The sequence below is a fragment of the Berghia stephanieae genome, chromosome 1 (assembly GCF_034508935.2).
Source record: "Berghia stephanieae isolate SIO BIC M18660-M18661 chromosome 1, UCSD_Bste_1.3, whole genome shotgun sequence".
Taxonomy (NCBI): domain Eukaryota; kingdom Metazoa; phylum Mollusca; class Gastropoda; order Nudibranchia; family Aeolidiidae; genus Berghia; species Berghia stephanieae.
The window spans coordinates 139,874,551-139,893,417 of record NC_088360.1 but is presented as its reverse complement, the minus strand read 5'-3'; the positions used below and the strand labels follow the sequence as shown (position 1 = coordinate 139,893,417).

At 37.8% G+C, this 18,867-nt stretch overlaps 1 protein-coding gene across 3 annotated transcripts; it reads right to left on the bottom strand.

Moving 5' to 3' along the window:
* Nucleotides 1-7,650: 7,650 nt before the first annotated feature.
* On the bottom strand, nucleotides 7,651-15,235 carry LOC144965657 (uncharacterized). 3 transcript variants are annotated; one of them, XM_078901222.1, is made up of 2 exons: nucleotides 15,159-15,235; nucleotides 7,651-10,028 (listed from the first exon to the last, which is right to left on the bottom strand). In XM_078901222.1, exon 2 carries the CDS (start codon nucleotides 9,698-9,700, stop codon nucleotides 8,591-8,593), a length of 1,110 nt encoding a protein of 369 aa, XP_078757348.1. In that variant the 5' UTR covers nucleotides 9,701-10,028; nucleotides 15,159-15,235; the 3' UTR covers nucleotides 7,651-8,590. The 3 variants fall into 3 exon arrangements, with proteins under 3 accessions (XP_078757348.1, XP_078757359.1, XP_078757368.1); XM_078901233.1 differs by having other exon boundaries at nucleotides 15,121-15,229; XM_078901242.1 differs by having other exon boundaries at nucleotides 7,651-9,701; nucleotides 15,159-15,218.
* Nucleotides 15,236-18,867: the final 3,632 nt, after the last annotated feature.

The window sequence follows — 18,867 nt, the reverse complement described above, 5'->3', positions numbered from 1 at the left end:
GCTATATTAAAGCTCAATATCATTTTTAAATTATTTTTTTTTAGTTTTTAAGTTGATTTTGTAGTTGTAAGAGTGAACAGGTTTTGACGTCATAATTTCTCAGTGCATTCTACTTACAACTTGTAATACAAGACACACTTAAACAGTAAGCTGACGCATTCTTGAAAAACACGTATTTAAAAATTTGGCCAGAAAACTCGTCCTTCAAATATCGATCGATTTAATTGACCCTCATCTTGGCAAAATAGAAAAACCTCTCAAGCCTGGGACTTCGCGAAGTCCCAGGTTTGAGAGGCTTTGGGGTTTTTATTGCCAAGATGAGGGTCAATTAAATCGATCGATATTTGAAGGACGAGTTTTCTGGCCAAATTTTTAAATACGTGTTTTTCCAGACTATGGTAGGTTCAAGACCACCGCGCCACAGAGAGAAGAGGACCGTGAGAAAAATCGGTAGAAAAGTCATTACGAATCGCTAGATAGGAAGTAACGGGGTTTTCCTAACGTGGCTCTATATATGAGGCCCATCTTCTCAGAACGGTATTATGTCGCAACGAAGCTTAAGCTTAAAAGCCGAATTTAAGGTTAAACTGGTTAAAGATATAAATTGTTGGCATTATTAGCATCCTAAAATATGGTATCCATTCTCCACAATAAAACATACAACTCAACATAAGTCTGATATTTCGGGCTATAGATAGAATGCGCTTGGCCAAGGAGTTCACAACATTGCCATCCGGAAGTATAACGGACCAACGCACATACTCTGTGTAACCATGAACTTTTATAGTCTGGTTAATACAGTTTAGTGAGAACATCTCACAAACGCGGATGGCAAAAAACAATAACAAAGGCCGATGTGACGTCATCTTCGTTCTATCTATAGATAGTATGCAGATGACGTCACTCAGGCCTTTGTTATTGTTTTTGCCATCCGCGTTTGTGAGTTGTTCTCACTAAACTGTATTAACCAGACTATAAAAGTTCATGGTTACACAGAGTTTGTGTGTTGGTCCGTTATACTTCCGGATGGCAATGTTGTGAACTCCTTGGCCAAGCGCATTCTATCTATAGATCGTTCGAAGATGGCGTCACTCATTTCTTTGTTATTGTATTTTGCCATCCGCGTTTAAGAGTAATGCTCACTGAACTGTATTAACCTGACTATAAACGTTCATGGATACACACAGTTGTGTGTGTTGGTCCTCTATACTTCCGGATGGCAATGTTATGAGCTTCTTAGCCAAGCGCATCCTATCTATAAATTCAATTTTCAACATCTTCACCATCCCGACATAATACCGTTTTGAGGCGAAGGGTCACATATATAATGTAGTTTTCTTGGAACTTCAAAACGAAACAAAGGAAAAACCCAACAGTCTACACCGGCATCGTAATGATAGATCATTATTAATTATAGATAGAATGCGCTTGGCCAAGGAGTTCACAACATTGCCATCCGGAAGTATAACGGACCAACACACAAACTCTGTGTAACCATGAACTTTTATAGTCTGGTTAATACAGTTTAGTGAGAACAACTCACAAACGCGGATGGCAAAACAATAACAAAGGCCTGAGTGACGTCATCTGCATACTATCTATAGTTTGAGTTGGTTTTTTTTCTGTTTTCTTTTTTTTTTTCTTCTTTTTTTTTCTTTCTTTTAAAAAGAAATATTTTGTAGTTTTTCTTCGTATGTTTGTCGGTGTTTTTTTTGTACTTGTGGTATTTGTTGTTGATTTTTCGTTTGTTTGTTTTTTGTTTTTGTTTTTGTTTTTGTTTTTGTTTTTTTTTTTTTTGTTTTTTTTTTTTGGGGGGGGGGGGGGGGGTTTCTACAACATATTTTTTGCCATTTTTCATTCATGATGAAAAATTTTATATATAAGTTTGACAACCACTGATCTGGCGGAAAATAATTTGCGATAGGCTGGCGTCCTATCCAAAGGGTAGCAGCGAATTGCTATTGTCCGTTTCACGCTATAGAAACTGGGATAAACTCCGGCTCCATGGACCCAATGGCTTCAAAGTACAACTTTTTTGAAAAATTTATGTAGGTGTGAGGTATTCTTGAACGTCAGAGGAAAGAATAACGAGAGAGGGGAGTGGGTGAAGGCTGTCAATTTCTCTATCTGGAAATCCAATGTGATCGCGAAATATCCGATTTCGAGTTCGCATTAGTTGTATATAGATAGTATGCGCTTGGCTAAGAAGCTCATAACATTGCCATCCGGAAGTATAACGGACCAACACACAAAACTGTGTGTATCCATGAACGTGTATAGCCGGGTTAATACAGTTCAGTGAGCATTACTCATAAACGCGGATGGCAAAAAACAATAACAAAGACCTGAGTGACGTCATCTTCGAACTATCTATACGTGAGTCACCCACTTATTATGACAGAGATGAAGCATTTCATGACACATCATTGTGTGGTACACCGAGGCTTTGAAACATTGAATGGGAAATTTAAAGTTTGGTAAACACCCCCCCCCCCCCAACCCACCCCAACCCAAGACCAACACCAAGCAGTCCCGCCCATGTTTATGTTTAGAATATAAAATTAAATTCCCGTAATTCATCACCAAGGGGAAACTTGTCTTGAGGGTCTATATCAAGGGAAGACTGGAATAACCCAAACGTCAGCCTCAGTAAGTACAGCTAGAGTCAGGTGACGACTTGCTCAAGGCCAATCAGCGCGTCAGCAGCCTCTTATGGTTCTCACACTACTATGTAATGACGATCGACCCAATCAGCAAAGTCCGGTCCGCATTCGTGCACAGTCGCAAAACCGCCGGGTAGCATCGTCACAACACACCATTCGACCAGATGCTCTGCCGTCTCAGGTTCTTGCCCACAGCGGGTACATCGAACTCGGGGTCGTGAATAGCTCATACGATAGAGTCACGATCTCCCCGGCCAGGCGGAGTTGTCGTACCAGTAAGGTCGCAGGTTCGAGCCCCCCATCGCCGCCGCAAAGTTTTTATTCTCCGTTGTCTTCTGGCACTTTCCTACAAACTTCATTTCTTTTTATTATCAACATAAGTGCCTGCTCCACTCACTTTTCTGAATCAAACTCGGTACCTTTCGCGCACAGAGCAAAGACAATAACCCTGTGTCTCGATGACAGTCGTAAAATTGATTGAATTTTTAATGTTTGTGAAAAAAAAACACAAAAAAAACTTATTGATCTGAATCTTACAATTCAACCTGACAAAATGAAAAATTTGCAAACACCAGGAAATTCATTAAAGAAAAGAACAGAAAAACAACAACAACAACAAAACAACAACATAGCCACAAAAAAACGACAATTTTTTTTTGATTGAGCTTTATATAGCACAAAATCCACTAAATGTGCTCAAAGCGCTTTACAAGGGGTCCCTGGTCAACAGCAACATTTAACATATCGGACGGGACACGACGCCTGTTAGGCGATATTACAATTTTTCGGACAAAGACAACGCTGTTAACGGCCAGGTACTCATTTTACACCTGAGTACAGTGAGAGAATATGAGTAAAGCGCCTTTTCCAAGGACTCAACTATGCGCCGAGCGCGAGGCTCGAAACCAGGACCTTCCGATCCGAAAGCGAGTGTCATACTACTAGACCATCTAGCCGCACAAAACCAATCCAACAAAGAGCCATCCAGTTTTCCCACAATGACACACTACGATATTACCATGAGCGGGTTACCTCAAACATTAGGCCTACCTTTACCCTTAGTAATAAAATGACAATATAATAATTTATCGTTGTATCAAGCGATGACAGAAAGCCCTTGATGACCGGATCCAGCGCCACCCACTAACAAAACGCTTTTCATTCATTTTAACAAGAAATCTTTTCTTTTGTATGTTCAGATTTATTTTATTATTTAGATTAAGTTATCTCCCTCTCCAGCACAAGCACACACACACACACACACACACAAACATATATATATATATATATATATATATATATAATATATATATATATATATATAATATATATCCTTTCTTTAAAAAATATTATCTTGTAGAGAACATTGTGCTTATTTGAGTCAATAAAAAAATTATACGGCGCACGACTCTACTGAAAGATTTGAAAATTAGAAATGTATATTTTTTACAGGAAGATAAACATATAACTTGATTTCCTTTTATAATTTAATGTCAGTTTGAAAGTTCGTCGAGTCAAACAGATATCATAAAATACGTACCGACGACACTAACACTCTCAAAAACAACCAATTTCGACACTGTAAAAAGTTGTCAGTTTGGCGTTTTCACGACAGGAAGAACAACCAAAAGTTGACAGACCATTGTTTTGATTTTCAGCCGCCATTTTGATTTGTGAAGTATTGAAAAGTAGTGCAAAGCAGTCCGAGGTCTTTTTTTTCTATTAGGGTTAGCTCGAAATCGAAGGATTTTTTTTTCTATTACGGTTAGTCATAAGTCTTAGTAAAGGTGCTAGGGTGTTTGATTTTCCATAAGTTAAGTAAAGGAGAGACATTCCGAAAGCTCCTACATCCCCAGTATTCTTTCAATTTGTATTTTCACCGTTGAGGATTTTCTTACCACAACATGTATTCAGTGTGTACTGTATGTTGCTGTGTCACGGGTCAGAGGCTATAGTGGCTTCCACTTCGTGTGAGAAGATATACCAAATTATACAGACAACGTTGTTTACCAATCTGCCCTCATTAAATGATGGTGAGTACAATATCGAATGAAAATTGTACTTTTCCCGCAAAATTGCGGGCTTTTTACTAGTGTATATATATATATATATATATATATATATATATATATATATATAATATATATATATATATATATAACAACAAGAAATGAAGTGAGTAGGTAAGTGTCAGAAGAGAATAAAAACTTCGCGGGTGCGACCCTACTGGTACGACAACTCCGCCTGGCCGGGGAGAGCGTGACTCTAGCGTATGAGCTATCCACGATCCCCCAAAAGATCGTATCTAACCCTAGTCTTATTAGAGCCTCCTCTTCCTGACTTCTTGAGGTCACGAGTTCAACATACACACACACACACACACACACGCGCGCGCGCGCGCGCGTTTCGAAGGATTAATTTGTATCATACTGCATACTGTTAACTTTAAACGTGTGCTATTAAATCAAATTTTAATTGCATTTACTATATATACTGCTACGCTCTGGAAAAACACATATTTAGAACTTTGGCCATCCTTAACTTCTAGATAGTATGAGCTTGGCTAAGAAGCTCATAACATTTCCATCCGGAAGTATAACGGACCAACACACAAAACTGTGTGTATCCATAAACGTTTATAGTCGGATTAATACAGTTCAGTGAGCATTACTCACAAACGCGGATGGCAAAAAACAATAACAAAGACCTGATTGACGTCATCTTCGTTCTAGCTATAGCCTGATCTATAGCCATCGTTAACATAAAGCCTGAAACTGATCAAAAAATGACGCCAAAAGACAAGTCTTTTGCCACAAAAGAAAAGAAATCTTGAGTTGTATTCAACAGTTCAACCAATGGAATCACTTATTTCCATGAACTCTACTAACCTCACTAGACGCTACATAAACCTGAAGTCAAACTGCTAGTCCGAGAGGGTTCTTGTGTCAGGCGATATATAACATATGTGACCCATCGTCTCAAAACGGTATTATGTCCGAACGAACCATATGCTTAAAAGTCGGATTTAATGTTAAACTGGTCAAAAATATAAACTGATGGCATTAGCACCCTAAATGATGGCATCCATTCTCCTCAATAAATCGTATAAACTCAACACAAGTCTGATATTTCTGGCTATAAATTCAATTTTCAACATCTTAACCAACCCGACTTAATACCGTTTTGAGGCGAAGAGTCACATATTATGTTAACGATGGTTACGTATCAACTCGTGTCCTCTATTCCTATACCTTCTGTAGTCCATGTTGAATGATCCGTTCTCGTTTTGATGAGAAGTATTTACAATAGAAACGATCCCTGAATCTCACGGCACAAAATGTCACCATTCCATCAGTCAATCATGCCTCAAGATTTAGGAATGTTTACATCTTGTCATTTCATTCTCTATGTCGCGCGGAATAAATGTGGTCTTGTGGTATGACACTACTTTTCGATAGGTCCTGGGTTCGAGCCTCGCTCGACGTATAGTTGGGTCTTTGGAAAAGGCTCTTTACTCACTTTATCTCTGTAGTGAAATATTTCAATCGCCTCAACTTCCCACGATTGTAAATACATCAATACACACAACTCAACACAAACTATCGCCGTGATAATGCAACGACTATCTCAGTGTAGCAAAATCGTTGTAGCCCTGGGGCAATAAAAAGGGTGCCATCTGTGATCTCGATTGCATTTAGACTTTCAATTCGCACCTAATATGCAACATGTGCAAGATGTCACTCGTCCCGTAATTAGAAATTCACCAAGCGCACGGACGCAACACTTACGACACCCAGATCACGATTGGACTACAGACAACAACAAATAATAAACCAGGCCTACCAAAATCCTGAAATATTGTTGGCTCTTTGAGATTCTCCAACTCCCGACGAAAACCTTTACAAGCCAATGTTGGGGAGAGTAACGTTCTCTCTCCATTTCATTTACTTAGAGCTCACGCATCTATAGGAAACTCGAAAATCCTACATAGCGAGAAACCTGTGCGCACGAGGGTCAGTGATTAATTTACATTGTGTTACCATTAATTAATGCAATTATACTAGTGGGTAAGAGTGATAATTAATATTGTGTTTTCGCCTGGCAATCAATTGTGTGCGAAGCATTCAGCCTTGGATGACCCAGCATGAATCAGTGTGTAGTGACAGCCCACATCCTGTGAAGAATCAAGCCGAACGGCCTACCACGCAACAGATTACAGACTGCTGACCTGAACGACTACTGTTTGCTATAACGGGAAACCTTTGACGCCAATCAGTTAAGGCCTCTCAAAAGAAAAATGAATAGTTTTGTGATACTGGATGAAGATCAATACTTATAGAATGCTTTCACTGGATTAAAACCAGCATTGTTGTTACTCGGCTAATTATGCGTTAACTTGTTATTGTACGAGGCAATTCTGTTAATTTATATAAAAATACCTTTTTCCTTCACGGGGATGAATACTTACCTTCTGAACCTACCTATCCCTATACAACGTGCCAATACTCTACCACTCCACTATTACCTATTCTTTAAACTTAAAACATTCTATTACTATCAGTCAAGTGTCAGGAACTTTTTAACCAACAATAAAATGGAATAAAAGTGGCACCCGACGCTGTCTATGGGGAAAACTTGTCGACTTCTATATTACCGATCTCCTTCCTTGCCACCCTCCTACATGGACGACACTCTCATCGTAATCAAGGGGTAAAATGTGTTCTAGCCAGCATGAAGAATAAAAAGTACCGATTGTCTTTGTTTAGAACTGAGCTGCTGGTTGCTGGGCGTACGTGACATCAGACTATTGAATTCTAATATTATCAAATGGCCTGATCCCTGCTATAGCTAAAATATTATCAATTGCAACGTGCGCGGTAAAACAGTAAAAAAATGTGATTTTTATGTATATAAAAACTTCAAACATTATGTCTTTAGGTTGAAGAGACCAGACATAGTTCATATAATATCATATTAATTTATCATATTTTCGTCTTTGCAATAAGCTTTATTGATTCTCCTCATACATTTTCATTGAATTTTTGTACATATTTAAATATTCTTTCCATATTCATCAATTCGTTCCAACATGAAGCGTGAGTTTATAAATTTGCACCCAATAAACTGTATACATCAAACGAGAACAAAAACTGAAGATATTCTTTAAAGAATACTAGGGAAAAAAAACGCCTTCATAATTAAAGACCACAAAAAGGATTGGGGGGGGGGGGACAACAGAACATAAAATTAAGCAAAGAAGTAAAAAGAAACAAACATAAAATACAAAGGCCAAATAAGAAAAACAGTAAAAAAGAAAAGAAAAACAAAACAAATCAAGAAATGTGCACTCCAATTGACAATCCTACTCCCGAGTGAATGCAAATTTTTGCCGACGAGTATATACACAATTTCTGATGAATTAAATAATTACTTCAATTTTTTTTCAGATTGATATACAATATACGAGAAACTTTCAAACTTTTCTTAAATGAAGGACAATTCTATCACCCGTTGACTCAAATGATTATTTATAAAATCTGCTTGGGCATAATGGTTGGTCATTTGATGTTGGGAATCGTCATCTGGCAGCCCTGTTGCCAGATCCATTTACACGCACCTACACAGTTTATTCTCGGACATATTTTGATCGTTGATGGCCCAGAAGATTCATCTGGACTATGCTCATTTCCACAATACAATGGTATACTGATTAAAATAGATGAGTTCATGTTTGTAAGAGCATTTATTTCCCAGAAAATATTGCGGGATCTCAATCCATTAGATTAGGATAAAAAAAATTATTGCATAACCAAAGTCTACCATCTTTGGCTGTAAATTCAAATTTTAGTCTTCCTCGTCATTGGGATATAATATTGGTCTGGCACGATGTTTAACATTTCACTTAAACGCATGTCATCAAGATAATTTTATTTTGTTTTCAGCCTCAGTAAAGCTTTAAGCTCATCCCGGTATCTAGTACTCATAGTGTAGTAGATGATGATGTTGATGCTGGAATTGATGGTCCCAGCTAAAAAGGACAACGTATACATGACCCTGCTAAAGTTTTTGTATTTTCCCCTCAGGCCGAGATCTTTGTCGGTGGTTATCATGACCAGATACACAAGCAAAGGGAGGTAACAAATTAGGAATATTATGGAAATCATTATGATCATTCGAATGAGTCTTGCTTCCTTTTGCATTTTAGATTTTGACATAGACTCGTTTGATTTCGATTTGTCTTTATCCGTTGTTGAGGAACTTCCAGTAGATACAGATTCTCTCCAAGTTTTTGATAAATTGATACGAATGGCTGTGATCAGCGTGCATACGAATACAGCCAGGACAGAAAATATGTTAGCGCCGTAACCAAGAACATAGATCATTTTATCCAAAGCAAATGATTGAAATTTGACGTAAGTTACCATGACTAGACGAGTAGAGTTTGTGGCTGGATCTTGGATGAACCTCAAGCGGAAGGCTAAGAAATGTGATATGTGCAAAAACCCAACCACTAGAGCCGCCATTGACATGATTACGATGCCTCTTCGTGGAGTCAGCAGACTCTTGACTTTGAAAGGGAAGATTACACAGATGCACCGCTCTAGAGCAATGTAAACTGTGACGATTCGAGTAATGGTTACAAACATCATATGTACCCAGAACGCTGTGACTGTTTTGACGGCTTCAGGATCCCAGGAAAGATTCTGAGGTTTGGCCAGTACAACAGATTCAATGACGCACAACCAGAACATACTGGCGACGGAACATAGATCTGACACGGCTAAGCCGAATATCCCAGCTGTGCCGGATTCGGTGAAGATGCCTTGCCGAAAGAAGACCAGGATGTTGAAGACGTTTCCAACAATGCCGAAAATACACACGATTCCGTTAAGGAATACATTGCCGACGATTTGGAAAATGAACACTGTGTAGTCATCCACAATGGGCTTGAAGTTGTCACTCGAACACATCACAGTTTTGGTGGTGCTCGAGCCGTCATGCACCAAAGAGCACCCACTTATATTTTTCGCATTCATCCTTACAGTGTTATCGTAAATAAGATTAAATGAAATCAATCAAGGGGACGTCACTCAGCTCTGTGTTATTGTTTTTCGAGCGCCAACTGGGTGATTCAAACTAAAGTGTTTCTAAAAGACTACACATCTTTGTGATCTGGCAGGCAGGATCGGTGAGTATTATTACCTTAAAGTGTACCATCGATTCAGAGGTCAGTTTGCTGCAGTTGTTCAGCCAAGATTCCACACGGTTGAATTTCTAAACTAAGTGCGACAAATCTTTTTGGAAGCCGGCCAGAAAGGGAGAACTACTAACTGCAGTTTTGAAAGCCCGTGTTCGATCATCCATCTAAAAAAAAACAACAAACAAATAAAATTCTTCCAAGAGTTGATGGCCCCCGAAGTAGAAAAAAAATACTCACTTTGTGATATGACACATCTGTTTTGCAATGAAAATTGGTCCAAAACGAACCTGTTTTATCGTTGAAAAAAAAAATATAATAAGTGGCAAAAAAAAGCTAAATAAAATGCTAAATATCTGTAAAAATATATCTAGAGTTTAACACGATTTTTCTCTCAAAAATATTTTAACAAGGAATTGTGAGGCATCAACGTCTACTTTTTTGAAGGTCTGATAATCCAAACTGTTACAGGTTCATGGTAATAATGGGTAAACTCTCAAACCAATGCAAAGTATTGTTCATTACAATATTATGGTTAAATCAAGCCCATTTGCTTTCGGTTATTGGACCTGCTGATATGTAAATGACGCGATGCATCGATAAGTTCATATTAAATATTTTTTACAAAATTTTATAATTACTCCCACCCCCCCCCCCCCCCCCCCCCCCCATCCTCTTCTATAAGTTATCGTGTTACATAATTTTGATGTCAAGTTTTTCATTCCCCATTGTCGATTTGGCGCGACGTGAAGCAACAAAGCAACAATATTCAATGACGTCAGAACATTATTAGACACACCCTCTTAGGACCTTGGTACCGTTATGTTAAGGTTTTCAAGGACAATGTCGTGAGCGATTTGCTTTGGAAGACCACAGAAATTATCATCCAGAAATTTGAAGAATTCCAAAACAAATGTTTACGACAAATATTCAAGATCTTCTAGCCGAATACAATCTCAAATGAGGACCTGAGCAGAGGTGGAGTCTTGGAGAGTCTCATTAATGGAAGAAGATGGCAATAGTTGGGGCATGTCTGTCGCAGACCTGAAGAAACATTGACAAGGAAGGATCTGCGATGGACACTCCAAGACAAGAGGAAGCGAGGCCGTCCCAAGGAGACCTGAAGACTCACAGTGGAGAGGGACCTAAAGCAGATGGGCTTTTCCCCTCGAGATGGTCCCAAGAATAACAGCTGAGAAAACGATGTGAATATCTGTTGCAATGCCTCAAGTGCCAGATGTCCCATAGAGATGTGAATGAGAGAGTATGTGACATTATGGTGCTATAATGAACGCTTGTAAATCGGCACGGTGGCTGCAATATGCTATTGAATGGTCACTGTGTTAATAATGAAATAAATAGACGCACAATAATATTCTCGTATTTAAAGGTTCAATGAAATGCTTGAATACTTTATGATTTTATTCCAAAGTAGTCTTTGTTGAATAGTAGACACTGTTTAAATGGAAGATGTAATAAAATACTTCTTGAAGGTTTTCGCACTCGATCTCGATTTGTGTATAGCAACTCCCAATGTGACAAGGCCGAGTAACAAAATCCAACACAAGTTTAAAAGTGCGGCTAAGTGGTCTAGTGGCAAGACACTCGTTTTCATACCGGAAGGTCCTGGATTCGAGCCTTGCTCGGCGTACAGTTGAGTCCTTGTTAAAGTCTCTTTGCTCACATTCTCTCATGGTACTCAGGTGTAAAAAAATTAGTAGCTGGCCGTTAACAGCATTGTCTCTGTCGGAATAAATTGTAATATCGCCTAACAGGAGTCATGTCTCATCCTACATGTTAAGTGTTGGTGTTGGTCAGGGACCCCTGGTAAAGCGCTTTAAGCACGTTTAGTGGATATTGCACTGTATAAAAGCTCAACTTTAAAAGTTGTAAATTTTCTGTAACCATGATCGTTTATAGTCAGGTTAATACAGTTTATTTATAATTACTCATAAACGCGGATGGCAAAAAACAATAACAAAGTCCTGAATGACATCAACTTCGAACTATCTATAGATAAGGTATTTATGGGGGTTTTTTATTGTTTGTTTTGTATTTAGCTGACGAAGGGTTATGTCGGGATGATTCAGACCTCAGAAAGTGAATTTAGAGATAGAATGAAGAGAAATTGGACCATAGAAGTTTTTGCAAAGCAAAAAATAGTATTTATACTCCAGCATGACGTAGAGAAATTAAACCCAAGTTTGATATTTGTGGCTATGAATTCAATTTCCCTAACCGAGTGCATCCCGACATAATACCGCTTTGACACGGCGGGTCACATTTGATGTTTTGCTTTTGTAGGACGCTGTTATATGCATGTTTTAAAAATGACTCTTTATAAAAAAAATAAACATGATTTTAACGAAGATGGTGCGTGCTTCTTTGTGGTCCAGTCGTATAACAATCGTCATTTGGGGTTGACGGCGAGCGTCATACTACAAGAACACAAAGACTTTCAGTGTTCCTGCCAGGGTTCAAATCTTACCACAGGATAGGTTTGAGCGCCCTCAGTGGACATTAAATAAATGCGGCTATGCGGTCTTTTAAAAAATTGAGATTTATATAGCGCAATATCCACTAAATGTGCTCAAAGCGCTTTAAAAGGGGTCCCTGGTCAACAGCAACATTTAACATGTAGGACGAGACATGCCGCCTATAAGGCGATATTACAAATTTTTCGGACAAAGACACTGCTGTTAACGGCCAGGTACTCATTTTACACCTGAGTACGGTGAGAGAATGTGAGTAAAGAACCTTTTCCAAGGACTCAACTATGCGCCGAGCGCGAGGTTCGAACTCATGACCTTCCGATCCGAAAGCGAGTGTCATACCACTAGACCATATAGCCGCACAAAGGATTATAGGACGCTGTTATATTCATGTTTTAAAAATGACTTTCTATAAAAAAAAATAAACATGATTTTAACGAAGATGGTGCGTGCTTCTTTGTGGTCCAGTCGTATAACAATCGTCATTTGGGGTTGACGGCCAGTGTCATTCTACAAGAACACAAAGACTTTCAGTGTTCCTACTAGGGTTCAAATCTTACCACAGAATAGGTTAGAGCGCCCTCAGTGGACATTTAATAAATGCGGCTATGCGGTCTTGATATAACACATTATTGTTGCAATGAAAATTGGTCCAAAAAGAACCTCTTTTATCGTTGAAAAATAATATAATAAGTGGCAAAAAAAAGCTAAATAAAATGCTAAATATTTGTAAACATATATTCTAGAGTTTAACACAATTTTTCTCTCAAAAAGATCTTAACAAGGAATTGTGAGGCATCAACGTCGACTTTTTTGAAGGTCTGATAATCCAAATTGTTACAGGTTCATGGTCATAATGGGTAAACTCTCAAACCAATGCAAAGTATTGTTCATTACAATAGTATGGTTAAATCAAGCCCATTTGCTTTCGGTTGAAACGATCGTCATTTGGGGTTGACGGCCAGTGTCATTCTACAAGAACACAAAGACTTTCAGTGTTTCTGTCAGGGCTCAAATCTTACCACAGGATAGGTTAGAGCGCCCTCAGTGGACATTAAATAAATGCGGCTATGCGGTCTAAAAAAATATTGAGCTTTATATAGTGCAATATCCACTAAATGTGCTCAAAGCGCTTTAAAAGGGGTCCCTGGTCAACAGCAACATTTAACATGTAGGACGAGACATGCCGCCTGTAAGGCGATATTACAATTTTTCGGACAAAGACAACGCTGTTAACGACCAGGTACTCATTTTACACCTGATTACGGTGAGAGAATGTGAGTAAAGAGCCTTTTCCAAGGACTCAACTATGCGCCGAGCGCAAGGCTCGAACTCATGACCTTCTGATCCGAAAAGGAGTGTCATACCACTAGACCACATAGCCGCACATAGTGGTATAACGATCGTGATTTGGGGTGGACGGCCAGTGTCATACTACAAGAACACAAAGACTTTCAGTGTTCCTGCCAGGGTTCAAATCTTACCACAGAATAGGTTAGAGCGCCCGTGTGGACATGTAATAAATAAAAAGATAAAACAAGTTTAGGATTTTGTAGGCTCTTGTAGTATGAGACTCGCCTTCGGACCGAAAGGTTCAGGGTTCGAATCCCGCATAGTTGAGTCCTTGGAAACTGCTCTTTGCTCACAAGTTCTCACCGTACTCAGGTGTCAAATGAGTACTTTGCCGTTTACAGTGTTGACTCAGTCGGAAAAAAAATGATAACATCGCCTAACAGTAACAGGCGTCATGTCTTATCCTAGATGTTTAATGTTGCTGTTAGCTAGTAATCCTTTGTAAAGCTCTTGATCACGTTTAGTGGATATTGCGCTACATGTTCTGTTTTTTTTGTTTTGGAGGGGGGGGGTGCAGCACACTATCCACTAAAAGTGCTCAAAATGCTTACAATGGCCACAAGCCAACAGCATCACTTAACATGTGAGACGAGACGGCACGCATGTGAGACGCTATTGCAAATTCATTTCGACAGAGACAACGCTCGCTGTTACCGGCGCTAGGTACTCATTTACATCTGAATGCGGTGAGAGAATGTGTATAAAGAGTCCTTCTCCAACTACTCAACTTTGCACTGCTTAGAAAGGGACTCGAACCAGGGAAGTAAGAGTCCAAAGACAGGATCCATACCACAGGAACAGCACAAAACTCCCCAGATTACATAATTCTAACATTGTTATAGTGGATAACTTTTAATTCAGAAAAGTGAGTGGAGCAGGCACTTATGTTGGTTACAGCAAGAGATGAAGTGAGTAGAAAAGTGCCAGAAGACAATAGAGAATAAACAATTTTCGCGGCGGTGATGGGGGTTTGAACCCTTGACCTTACTGGTACGACAACTCCGCCTGGCCGGTGAGAGCGTGACTCTACCGTATGAGCTATCCACGATCCCAATTCTCTATTGTCTTCTGACACTTTTCTACTCACTTCATCTCATATGTGACCCTTCGCCTCAAAACGGTATTAAGTCGGGTTGGTTAAGATGTTGAAAATTGAATTTATAGCCAGAAATATCAGACTTGTGTTGAGTTTATACGATTTATTGAGGAGAATGGATGCCATATTTTAGGGTGCTAATGCCATCAGTTTATATTTTTGACCAGTTTAACATTAAATCCGGCTTTTAAGCATATGGTTCGTTCCGACATAATACCGTTTTGAGACGATGGGTCACATATAGTGGATATTATTTTGCGTTGGTTTGAGAGTATTTCCATTACAACAATGAGCCCATAACAAATTGGGTTATCAGACCTGCCAATAAGTACAAGTTGATCCGGACCCTCGCTTACGAAGATATTGCTCTCTATCTTTGTCACTGTTTTATTTTCACGATAAATGATATGTCTATGTTCAACCCTCTAAAACCAAACAAGATCACTCTCTATTATTTATCAAGACAAGAAATGTGACATCGCCCATCAATGTCATCACCTCTATCGATTTATCACGATTATCGTTCCACGATTATTCCTTTATTGATTTATTAATAAAACAAACATCGATACTGATCAATGGACTACCGATAATTTGATTACTGCCAACTCCTTGTCAATCGAGTCAATGACAACAAAATCGTTTACTGCAAGATTAGACAATTCAGATAATGATTTAGAGAACGATTTGATGTAATAATAATAATAATAATAATAATAATAATAATAATAATAATAATAATAATAATAATAATAATAATAATAATAATAATAATAATAATAATAATAATAATAATAGTAGTAATCGTAGTAATAATAATAATAATAAGAAGAAGAAGAAGAAGAAGAAGAAGAAGAAGAAGAAGAAGAAGAAGAAGAAGAAGAAGAAGAAGAAGAAGAAGAAGAAGAAGAAGAAGAAGAAGAAGAAGAAGAAGAAGAAGAAGAAGAAATCTTTATTATCCTAAAAAAAAGTGGCAATTTGTTATTTGGTTAGACATTTATAACAATACAATATATTGACATAGACACACTCACATGCCAAACAATATAAGAATAATACTGAGAGCGATTGAAGAGCAATTTTTGATAATGATACTTAGATGGGTATTGTCAAATTATTTCAAAATTTGATGTAGTTTAAAGATTATTATTTGTTCATATTTTGAACAATGAATTATAGGAGGTAATAAACTTAATAGGGATGTCATTATTATATTATATTATAGCAAACGTCCCTACTATTACGAACTATATGTAAATGTTGCTGCTCGAAGCTTGAAGAAATAAATAATAATGTGAAATTGATTGTAAGCTTCAATTTAATTACAAAAACAGATCTGTTTTTTGCCATATTTATGGACAATAAAGATCTATTATCATTATTATTATTATTATTATTATTATATATTATTATTATTATATTATTATTATTATTATTATTATTATTATTATTATTATTATTATTATTATTATTATTATTACTATTATTATTATTATTATTATCATTATTATTATTATTATTATTATTATTATTATTATTATATATTATTATTATTATATTATTATTATTATTATTATTATTATTTACTATTACGAACGAAAACTACGTGGAATTACGAAAATGTTGGCTTCAATTTCAGAACTTCGTGAGCATGTTTACGTCATTAAAAATTATTTATAATGAAAGTCGATGCCAAAGTACATGCTTTGGAGGATTTTGAAATATGTCCTTGTATTACTCAATCCTTGTGTGAGTACATAGTTGATTTTCAAAGTTACCTATAGATAGTAAGCGCTTGGCTAAGAAGCTCATAACATTGCCATCCGGAAATATAAAAGATCAACACACAAAACTGTGTGTATCCATGAACGTTTATAGTCAGGTTAATACAGTTCAGTGATCTTTACTCATAAACGTGGATGGCAAGAAACAATAAAAAAATACCTGAGTGACGTCATCTTCAAACTATCGATAGTGACTACAATTTTTATCTACCAAGAATTACGATTTTTTATTTTTTTATTTTCAAGTTGGCAGGTCTGTAATAGTATAACAATTGAAACATCGTTAAGAATATCAAATGGTAATAATGAATCGGAATGATGATAGCAGTAATAATACTCATTTACTTACTTACCGGAGTTCCGTCTCCCTACAGAGGTTGAATGTCATGGAACGCCATTCTTCACACTCAAGGGCCATTACCGAGCAGTCGATTTTTTCTAGTTGTTGCCTCCACATTTCCTATCCAGGACTTCCTTGGTGTGCCTCGTGCCTTTCTGCCAGCTACTTTTCCCTCTAGCACTGATTATCATTCAGGAGAGAATAAAACGAATGCTAAGAACGTAATAAACAGTCCGAAAGCCCAAAGCAGAAATTGTTTTTTAAAAGGGGGAACCTCTAAGAATGACAGTATTCATTTCTTAATAAGTTTTGTGGCGTTAGCAATACTACCTTACCGATCATTTTCAGTATTATCCCAAATGGCAGGCTTATCCAGCAGAAAAATATCTTTTTTAACTGAAACAAGCTCTCTACAAAACAAATTTATGTTCTTATTGATTAAACAAAGATCATTCTTCAGAGTTTGTGTGTGATGTACAAAATAAATCTGACTTTTTTTAAAAATGTTTATTGTGTCGTAACAAATGTGACGATTTTGCTGGAGAGGGTTAAGTCGTTTCAGCTCTAGAATAAAATGTTGAATAAATAGTCAAAAATTGGTTGAAGGTAAAACACGCACCTTAGAGGAAAAAAACAACAAAGACAATGGGGACACTTTCAACGGTGATGAGAGCGGTAGGTGCAAGAAGAATATCCACTGCCTTAATCTGAATTGAAAAAAACAACGCGTACAGAGAATGAGATTAGCGGAAGAGTAGCGTCCCTTGATTGGACGTCACCTTACAGAGAGAACATCTCATGCCGCTTTCACCGGAAGCGAGGACGAGAGACGCATGCGCAAAACCAACATGACTTTCTCTCTCTCTAATAACTTCTCCGCCGGTGACGTCCAATCAAGGGAAGCTTCTCTTCCGCTAATCTCATTCCCTATTTAAAATTGTGGCTAGAAAACTCGTCCTTCAAATATCGATCGGTAGAAATGACTCTAATATTAGCATAAGCTAACAAACTTGGGATTTCGCAAAGATTTGATAGCAGTGAGTTAGACCGATGACAAATCCATCAGTTCAGGGCGTGAGAACATTCGTCCTCCTCCTCAAGGATAACAATCTCACAGACTTAAAATAATATGCGAGCTTTGTCAGGGATCGTATAAATTATCAAATTATTATTATTGAGCTTTATATAGCGCAATATCCACTTAATGTGCTCAAGGCGTTTTACAAAGGGTCCCCGTCAACAGCAACATTTAACATGTAGGACGGGACATGCCGCCTGTTAGGCGATATTACAATTTTTCGGACAAAGACAACGTGGTTAATGACCAGGTACTCATTTTACACCTGAGTACGGTGAGAGAATGTGAGTAAAGAGCCTTTTCCAAGGACTCAGCTATGCGCCGAGCGCAAGGCTCGAACCGAGGACCTTCCGATCAGAAAGCGAGTGTCATACCACTAGACCACATAGCCGCACACCCAAAAAGATATATCCAAAAAGATATCAACGCATTAAAACTGACAAAGAGGAAAGTAGGTAGTAGGTGCATTTACAGTGAATTCTCGCAATAAAAGAAGTGCCTCATGAATCGTTAAAAGCCTGATATAGAAATTTTTCATATCAAGCAAAAACGAACCAAATTATGTACATCTTATAAGATCTACCACAAACGAATTGAAGTCTGCTTCAACGCCTGCGATACTGCAAAATTTTAAGGTGTGGCCCAAATTGGATTCAATAGTCTGATGTCACGTCGCCCAGCAACGGCGGCCATCGTGGTTCTAAACAAAGAAAATCGGTACTTTTTATTCTTCATGCTGGCTAGAACTTTTCATATGTCTTGCAATCAGAATCTATAAAAGTCAAAACATGATCAGATTTATAATGGGTTCTTTGTTCTCTGGGTACGCTTTTATGCTCGTCGGAGAAATATTTCATTAGGGC